At 44.6% G+C, this 9591-nt stretch overlaps 1 protein-coding gene across 1 annotated transcript; it reads left to right on the top strand.

The window, feature by feature from the left end:
• Nucleotides 1–182: 182 nt before the first annotated feature.
• HUS1 (HUS1 checkpoint homolog (S. pombe)) lies at nt 183–6432 on the top strand (the record flags this gene model as incomplete). The annotated part of the gene is made up of 7 exons (XM_010153969.1): nt 183–310; nt 909–1085; nt 1816–1923; nt 2838–2912; nt 4910–5009; nt 5359–5490; nt 6350–6432. Coding segments are annotated over 7 exons (803 nt in total), but the record flags the coding sequence as incomplete, so codon positions are not given.
• Between the last annotated feature and the right edge of the window lie 3159 nt (nt 6433–9591).

The raw sequence follows: 9591 nt of genomic DNA, 5'->3' as shown, positions 1-9591 counted from the left end.
GGCCTAGGCCGCGGGCCCAGAGGCCTGTCCCGGGCAGAGACCGGGTGAGGCGCTTTCCTTCGGCCCGAAGTGTTCCGGAGCTTCTGAACTACGTTTTTTGGAGCCTGAGCGTTTCTCCCCAGTCCCCCTGGGACGAGGTGTGTGAAGTGGTTACGGCGGTAATGTCCCCCTCCCTTCCCCAGGTGTGATTAACACAATCGCCAAGTTAGCCAAGACCTGCACCCTGCGCCTTACTGTCAGCAAGCTGTATTTCATCCTCTCGGATAAAGTAGCCAATGGAGGCGTCAGTATGTGGTGTGAGCTGTGCCAGGTAAGCCTGGGGAAGGTCAGAACCATGTCGTTGTAAACCAGAGCGTCCAGTCGAGTCTGGCGTATGAGGGGTGTCTTATCATAGAATCACAGAATGGTTTGGGCTGGAAGGGACCTTAAAGACCATCCAGTTCCAACTCCCCTGCCATGGGCAGGGACACCTTCCACTAGACCAGGTTGCTCCAAGCCTCATCCAGCCTGGCCTTGAACACTTCCAGGGATGGGGCATCCACAGCTTCTCTGGGCAACCTGTGCCAGTGCCTCCCCACCCTCTCTGGGAAGAACTTCTCCCTGATATCTAATCTAAACCTCCCCACAAGGGCCTGCCCCAAACTGGAAACAGGAAAGCATAACTCACCCATCACCATACCCCTGTTTTGAGGACAGCTAGGTTAGGGGAGGGTCTGAAATTAATAGGTTTAGCCTAAAGCAGTGGGTCTTCATGCTTACACAGCCCATCTTGATTCCTGCAGGTGATGCCTGACAGAGGAAAGCTTCCTGTTGTATACATGCAGTTCTGAGCTTAAGGCCTGATAGCAAAAGATTTACCCTCTTTTTTTTTTCTTTGCTTTCTTTTTCACAACTTTCAAAAATTGTAGGGGAATTTCTTCGATGAGTTTCAGATGGAAGGAGTAGCTGCAGAGCACAATGAAATCTATTTAGAATTGGTGCCTGAGAATCTGTCGAGAGCTTTAAAAACTGCCCAGAGCGCGAAGGCAGTGAAGATCAAATTGACCAACAAACACTGTCCCTGCCTCAGAGTTGCTGTGGAGTTAGTAAGTGCAACCATGTTTTTACCTTCATTACTAAGAAGAAGGTCTTAAAAATGAAGTGCTTTTCCTAAGGTCAAATAGAAGCTCTAGTAGTCTTTGGTGTAATTCTAGAAAACTAAATTTAAAAAAATCATGCAGTTTTCCTTTTCACTGGCCTTTTCTGCCATCATGGTTGGTAGCACACGGAAACAGCTTTGTATTTTCCAACAGGCGAGGAAAAATGTAAGTTATATAATTGAAACACCTTTTTGTAATGTCTGCTCTTCTCCGTTCCTTCATTCTCTCAGTCGTCTGTGGGTTATTGCCTTCTCATTGAAGCCATTAGGTGAAGGAGGTTTTGGTGTAGTGTTTGGCTCTTTGTTTTGCTTTTGGTTGTCCTACTATTCGGTTTCAGCCTGCTGTCTTCTGATGGATTTTTTTGCTGGTTGTTAACCAAAATCCAGCTTGTTGTTAACACCTTTCTACTGATTCATCTCTTCAGTGCCAAGGGTAGCTTACAGATAATAATGACTGGTCCCTCACCACCTCTTATTCACAAGTGAATAAGGTGATTTCCGTTATTCAAAAGGGAAGTCTGCTTAATGGCACACCAGTATGAACCTATAGAAAACAAACTGTGTGTCTGAGGTACTCAGTTACAGTGTTGCCCAGAGTAGGTCTGAAAAACTTGACTTCACACTTTAAGTCCTGCTTTTAACTGCAAAAGCATATCTCTCTCTCTCTCTCCCTCAAGCCATCCTTATCAAGCAGCAGTAGGATTGTGACACATGACATTCCTGTGGGGGTTATTCCCAGAAGATTATGGAATGACTTCAGAGAGCCCAGTGTGCCAGACTTTGATGTAAGCCTCTGTTTTTATATTCCCTGTGGAAAAGGGTAGTTGCCAAGTGTAATGCTGGTGCTGTGGAGTATAATACTGATGGGTTTTGGAGAGGAAATAAAAGGAGAGAGGGAAGGCTGGAGGCTAGAGGTTTGGAGAGGGATGGGACATAGCTTCCATCTTGACAAGAGAGTCCAAAACCTGTAAAAACAAAGGAGGTGGTTACCAGTTGTTGCTGTCATATTTGGGATGGACTAAGGGAGGAGCAAAGGACTTGCATGGCTTTACACAGGAGCATCTCCAAACCACACAGGTTTAGACTTTTTCAGCTGTTGAAATACCAAGTGGCCCAAATAATCTTGGCTTTTTTGAACTTCATGGCCTGCATGACAGTTAGATATGTATGTGTTTCCTCCTGATTTTCATATAACATCTCTCTATCCTTTTTGACTTTGGCAGAGTTGAAAAGAAAGGTCTGTGTGAATGTGCTCCTCCTTGAGGTTATGGATGTCTGTTACCTCTATAGCTAGGAGTATTTGATTTCTGAAGACATATGACTGAGTAGAAACCTGATGTATTTTGTCCTGTTATTTCAGATTTACGCTGATGCAATTCTAGAAATGATTACAGCACAATGGGAATCACGTTCTTTCCTTTTTGGCTATAGTACCTATTAACTAAGTTTCACAGATGTGAGAATCTGATCTGCAAAAACCTATCTCTGTTTTGAACACAGACGTGGCATAGTATGTCTGCAGCAATTGGTAGAGCTATGGCCTGTTGGTATAATGAGAGAGAGAGATCCTCTGTTCTGAGTAATTTTCTGATTTCAGTAGATAACTGAGTCTGGAATAGGATTGAAGGGAGAAGTAAATGCATCACATCTCAGTCACGCATGAAATACTTGTGTGAATGCAGTTCTTGTGTCTTTCTAGGTCAGTATTTACCTACCGGTGCTGAAAACAATGAAGAGTGTCGTGGAAAGAATGAAGAATCTCAGCAATTCCATCGTAAGTTAAGGCACTTGAGGCGTGTGTCCTACAGACCTTATTTTAGCTTGGGCATGGTTTGTTTCCCTGTCGCCCAGACTGGTGCCCCTGTGTTATATCTTATGTTAGGATGGGTCAGACATTGAACCGAAGGCACCTGAAGAAGTGCATCTCTAGTAAATTTACTGTCCCTGAAGCTGAATGAAACAGATCCTTGCACAGTGTAAGGGCTGAAGAGGATGATGGGATTTATGTTAGGATTTACACTGAAGAGCTTGGCCTGGGCTTCCCAGAAAGCGATGCTCTTTGTACTGAATCCTTGAAAGAGCATGGCACTGTGTTGCTACAAGCTGCTCTTTGTAGCTGGTAAGAAATTGTGGTCCTTCAGGAAGCTAGCTGGAGACTTTCCAGGTGATTTCGTTAAAGAAATGCTTATTGAGTGTTGCGTTAGGTCTCTGTGTGAATGAACTTCAGGCAAACTTGAAGTTGGATTTAAAGGAAGTCGTACTAATAGCTCCTGGATGTTAGCCTGTCCTTCAGACTCTGACATGGTGGATTTGCAGTCCATCCTGGGCTTCTGGAATGCTGGTGGGCCTTACGTTGAAAGAAGCACTCTGCAGTTGCCTAGAAATTGGGGGGGAGAGGAGGGGTTTAGTTGTTCACAGTCACTGGAATTGACAGAAATAAAAGTTAGTAAGTAAGCATAGAGCTTTGGAATAGTTTGGTTTTGAGACTGTTTATATAACGATTTTGATAGGAAATTTTCTGTAACCTGAGAATCCTGAGATTGGGACAGTCTCAGTGTTCCAAGGCTCGGAAGAGTTAGCAGATTACCCTGGGTGTCTGGCAGTTTTACAAATGGCAATCATCCTGTGCATACAAGAGCAAGCACTTCAAACTCTTACCCTTTGTCAGTCGTCTTGGGTTTGTCGTTTTCCTCCCTCTCTCTTCCCTCACCCCATGTCCTCAGTGGAAGTGCTTACACACAGTTAAGCACAGTGTGTGCTTGTTTCCAGGGTTGGGGATCTCTTCTTACACAGGATAGCTCTGTGATGGGTTTGAACTTCGGTGGTCAGCAACACTCAGAAGAGGTAGCATAGCAACAGTGGGCATACCCACCTTCTGAAAGTTCCTTGCCTCCTGCTCCGAAGCAGGAAAATAAGTAAATCTCTGTGAAATAGCTTTTATAGCTCTAAGGGAGGAGGCAGACTACATGCATCCTCTACATGATTTCCTGTTACTAAAGAACCAAACCATCAGGTGTCACAACTAAATATTTGTGCTAGATGCATCCTGGTAGTAAAACTGGTCAAGACCAGTGCTGCAAAAAGGGCTTAGAAGCTCTTTCAGTTAGTACTTGGCCATTGTTTGGGAGCATTCATTGGTGGGCATCTCCCATTCTGTTGGAGATTCAGGTTGTGATATGAGCTGCTTTTAAACTTGTTTAGAATTCTTCTCATCACAGAAATGAAGAGCTTAGATGTGCTTTCGGAATCCTCTTATTTGCTTGGTATTTGCGTTAGGTCATATGTAGTCTCCTTTTGGTTGGACACTTTGTCAGGATGGAATTTGAAAGCTTTCAGCACTTTGCCAGGATTTCTAGCAGTTCAAAGGAGTTACTGTGTGTCGTGTGGACTGTGTACGTGCCTTTCTGCTTGTTGAAAAGCTGGATGGAAACGCAAGAAGTCTTGCATTTCTGCAGCTTCAGTCTCTTATTTCTAAAGCTTTTCCTTAGCATGTGCACTTCCCAAAGCCAGTACTTGTTCTAAAAGTACTGGAGAGCAATTGAATCTCTTTCTTTTCCTAATTTCAAGGAGGTCGGTCTAGGATAATTCACACAGGGATGATGAGAAACGCATTTTGTAGCTGAACATTCAAATGTTCAAAACGTACACTTTAGCTGTGAAGGTGCTGAATTGCTTCTGAAAGCTTGTATTTGAACAAAGCTGCACTTTATTCTTCTGTAGTCCTGCAGTGCAAAAGTGGCTTGCCTAAAATTGAGATTGATTGTATTGCAGGTGATTGAAGCGAACTTGAGTGGAGAAATGAACTTGAAAATAGAAACTGACTTAGTATCTGTAACAACACATTTTAAAGACTTGGGAAATCCTCCCTGGGGTAAGTTTCCCTGTTTGTTGCCTCTTGAGTCTGATCTCGTTACTTGAGCACGATGCTGCTAACAGTACTTACCTTCTGTTAGTCCTTACAAAACAGCATCAAGTACTTTGGAGTCTGCAAATGAAACCTTGAAAAGACAAGTGGCCAATGGCATTTTCATGTTTCTGGGGAGAATCTCTTATAGGTGATACAACTTTGTAAGAAAACTGGGCTTTCTCTTTCTTGCACTGTTGTTTCTGAAAAACAACCCATTTGAGTAGCAGCTGTTCAGTGATTACCAGGTGTGTCCTTCTAGGTCTTGAAACTACTTCTGATGTTTTGGTTAAGTGTTGTGTTCTTACACTTTTAGCATCGGAGGGTGGCTATCAAAGTTCTGCTCAAGACAGAGATCTGGAAAGCATGGCTGAGGCACGCATAGACATCAAGAAGCTGCTGCAACTGCTTGCTGGGCAGCAGGTCAATCCCACCAAAGCCCTGTGCAGTAAGTTCAACAGCTCTGCTTGCAAACTCAAGGAGGGATGGTTGCCATACTTCCAGTCTCAGCAGAACACTGTGTCTTCTGTTTTGTCTTAAATGTTTTTACTGTACCTGATCACTTTTAATATTGTTATATTTAGGCAGTAAGCATCAGGCCTCTGGTGTTTGGGGAAATAAAAAAAAGTACAAACCAACAACCACAAAACCCCAAATCATTAAAATAAAATTAAGATGAGCCCTTCTATAATTATCCAGTTGAATACTCAGACTGATGAATCATGAGTGTCTTCTTTGTTTTGAAGTTATTATTTTTATTATTGAGTTTGTTGTGGGTTTTTTTTAAGCCTTGAAGCCCCTAGTTTCTAGCAAAGAAATTCAGATTTACTGACATGTTTGCTTTGTTGGTTTTTTTCCTTACATTCACCACCAAATTGATTCTAATACCAAGATACTTTTTATGCAGTTAGCGTCTGTAACCACAGAAACGATATACTCTCTCTAGCAGAAGCCTGTGCAGGGTTTTATATCCTTCTTTGGTAACTCTCTGTGTTTTTTCTGAGAACATCTGTGTGTTATGGTTTAGTGCCAATGCTAGGAATTTCCCAAGGAACATTTAAATCATGGGTATAGCATTATAGGCCTATACATTGCATGTTTCCTTTTTGGTATCAGCTTTCGTGTACTCTCTAGTAATGCTGCATAGACCCTCAGGGACTTAAATGTTACAGGACAGTATGTCTTGTCCACCTTCTGTCAGAAGTGGTGGAAGCATTGCATTCTTACGGTGGCATTCTGTGGAAGATGTAATTTTAAGCTATTTTTCCTGCTTTAAACTGGATTTGTGTTTTTTCTTCTCTTTACAGATATTGTAAGTAAAAGAATTGTCCACTTTATCTTGCTCCACGAGGATGTTTCACTGCAGTATTTTATTCCGGCACTTGCCTGAATGCTTTGGAATCTCGGACGTTTTCCAGCATGAGGCCTTTTCCACGAAGTTTGAAAACTTTCACGAGTTGCTGGAGTACTCTTGTGTGATACGCTGTTAGATGCAGCCATCGGCTGGACATTATTCCCCTATTTATGAAATTACTTAAAATACCTTCTCATCCAGAAAGCCATTTTTGTGAAGAGCTCCATTCTGTGAAAGACCCGGCGCTGGAGAGCTGGCGTATCTGAGTGTGACAGGGATCAAAACTGAAATGTGTATGTGCTTTTGGGCTGCTTTGAGCTGTGGGGTAGGCAACATAACATTTATTTCTATTTTTTTTTCTCGCCAACAAACGTAAAGGTAGGATTGACCTCTGGAGCTGCTGCTGAGTGCGTTCATTATTGGACAGGGCTGCTCCGAGTTGAGGGATCTCCGAGCAAGCTGTTACACCTCCGTGGAGCAGGTGGGCTCCCTGAAGGGTTGATAGATGGGTATTTGCTGGGGCACGTGAGCACAGAGCTCCTGAAGTGGTACTGGATTGACCTCTGTCCCAGCAGTGACGTATATGGACTTGATGCTGCTGCATGCTGCGCAGCAAAATGCGGCTGAGGCAGAGGAGCTTCCTGTGGCTGCCAGCCTGTAACGGGATGTAACAGATGCTAAGGAGCACCAACAGCGTGCCTGGTTGTGTATTTTGGTCTGACTTGCTCCAACATACCTCAGTAGGTCTGTTAATCCTTGAACTGGCATGTTAAGCTCTTGGCCTGAGAGGGTGACATGAGCAGCCTGAATTACCTGGTTAGTGTGGGCAGCGAAGGTTTCTGAGTACAGAATCATTATCATACGAGGACATAAGTGAACACAGCAGCGGGTATGAAATGAAGGGCACATTATCCATGGATCACATTTTTTCCACTGTCCAGGTGGAAAGCACTGGACAACCTGCATCGTCATGGCATCTCACATGGTGAGATTGCATCTAGGTTCTGGTGCCAAGCAGCCAAGAGCGTGACTGACTCTCAGGTGGAAGTTTTGCCCCTGCTTCTACTTTCTGGTTGCCTTCTGAGGTCTTTTCCTCCTTATTCCAAGTGTGACTGTATTTGTTATCCAGCCATGTGCCATATAGCTTTTGGTATTCCACAGGGTTTTGAATATCTTGTGAAACTTCTTGTTTTCAAATAGTAAGTCTTTGCTGCCAAATGGGACTGGGAGTTTCTGCTAGATAGTAACTCTTGTTGTGGTCAGAAGTGTTGGGGTTTTTTGGTTTTTCATGCGGAATTGAGGTGAGGGGAGCAATTAATATTTCTGTTCTTGCAGATGCAAATGTTCAAGAGAAGGCTGAAAGCTTGTGAATGTTATGCTTCTTTACCTTCTTCCACCATTCTGTCAGACTAAACAGAAAGCATCTTTCAAAACCTGGTAGTTTCGATGGGCAACTGCAGTTACCCCAAAAATCTGTGTAAAATGAGAGCAGCTGCACACCAGGTTACAGCAATTTCTCGGTGAAGGTTATGTTGTAAATATTCCTGGGTTTCTTCCTGAGGAGAGGGAAGAACCTGTCTGGGTATGACACTGAATAATGCTTTATGAAAGCAGACTTGGAAATGTTTGAATTTTCTCCTTTAAAAAATATATTCTATGGCTTTTTCTGGTGTAGCATGAGAACTGGTAATAACGGTGCCTCGGCTACGTGGGCTCTGTGACTGCTATTTTTAAAAAGAGATCAGAAGTTATAATTACAAGAAAATATGTTGGGTTTTTTAAATAAAAAATAAATAAAAGTGTGAGTGATGCTGGTACAGGTCAGAAGTATGCAGTGGGAGATCTGTTTCATATTCTGGAAGGGAGCAGGCTAGGCAGACCAACAGAGGTGAAGTCTGTCCAGCCCTAGTGCTTTCTTACCTTTCCCACTCAAATACAGCACAAGGATACAGCTTAGCCCTGCCAGTTGACGCGTACGTGCTGATTAGAGGGAAAATAATACTTGGGCAGGTTTAAACTTGCTGTCGCCTGGGAATGGGGTTGTTGGAGCCCTGAGGGCAGTACTGGGCCTTAATGGCTCTAAACAGCCTCACCAGGGACCCTTACCCACCCCCTGTCCATGGGCCCGCAGATACTGTTTCAGCTCAGGCTGTGACATCCTGGACTCTGTAAGCTATATTGTAGGTGAGCCTGGGCTCAGCCTTATTCCTGAACCAATGTTTGGATTTCCTGGAATGGCTCTGGATGGGAGCTGTTGCTCTCGCCACCTGGTTCTCCTTGCCTGGTTTAGGTTCTGTGGGTTAGGGTTAGGAGCATTGGCTCCTTCTCAGTTCTGGGGCAGCCTTGCTCTTGCTGCTCCCTAACACCAATAATGAGAAGAAATATTTCTCATTAACAGCCCCAGCTGAGTCCACATGACCAACCAATTTTTTTTTATGCCAGGAAATTTTTATTGTGGCTTAAGCCACCAAGGCAGGACAGAGTGACAAGGCACTGGTGAGACTACAAAATAACCGTTAGACTGTCCAGCTTCTCTCCAGCACTTTGTTCTCCTAACACATGGGATATGTTAGGAGTGGCCACCACTTCCAGCAGCTCTGGCCCAAGACTCCTCCTGCACAGCCCCAGGTACCTGGGTACCGGGGATGTGTATGCCCGGGGCATGAGGGACATAACTGCTGCTTTTTCACTTGCAGGTTCAACCAGCAGTGAAGCTGAGCTTGTGTCCCGGGGACACAAACACACACAGAGGACACTGACACAGCTGGTCACAGGCTGCCACAGGCAAGCCATGCCTTAAACGGCATCCAGGTACAGGACCCATGTGCAACAGGTACCCGCAGCCAAGTCCCCTTCTCTTCATCTGGCAGATGGAAAGTCACTAGTGCAGGCACACGTACAGGGCTCTAGGTTCACAAGCACATAAGCATTTGTAGATCCCTTGAGTACAGGCACTTGGTACCCCTGCCCACATCCTGGCCCTCTTACCCACCCCACGGGTCCCCCGTTTGCTGGCTCATCCAGCTGAGTGCTTACTAGCACACGTACAGCGCTCACGCTTGTCCCAGCGGCATCCCATGCTCACTGGTCTGGGTACACAGACCCTTTCCCTAACACCCCAGCCCTGACGCAGGCCCTTGTACTCACTGGCCCATTCAGCTTCACCTTTGGCAGCAAACACACACACAGACACAC

Source organism: Eurypyga helias, unplaced genomic scaffold, assembly GCF_000690775.1.
Source record: "Eurypyga helias isolate BGI_N326 unplaced genomic scaffold, ASM69077v1 scaffold12456, whole genome shotgun sequence".
Taxonomy (NCBI): domain Eukaryota; kingdom Metazoa; phylum Chordata; class Aves; order Eurypygiformes; family Eurypygidae; genus Eurypyga; species Eurypyga helias.
The sequence above is the reverse complement of the archived record's forward strand: the minus strand, read 5'-3'. Positions and strand labels throughout refer to the sequence as shown.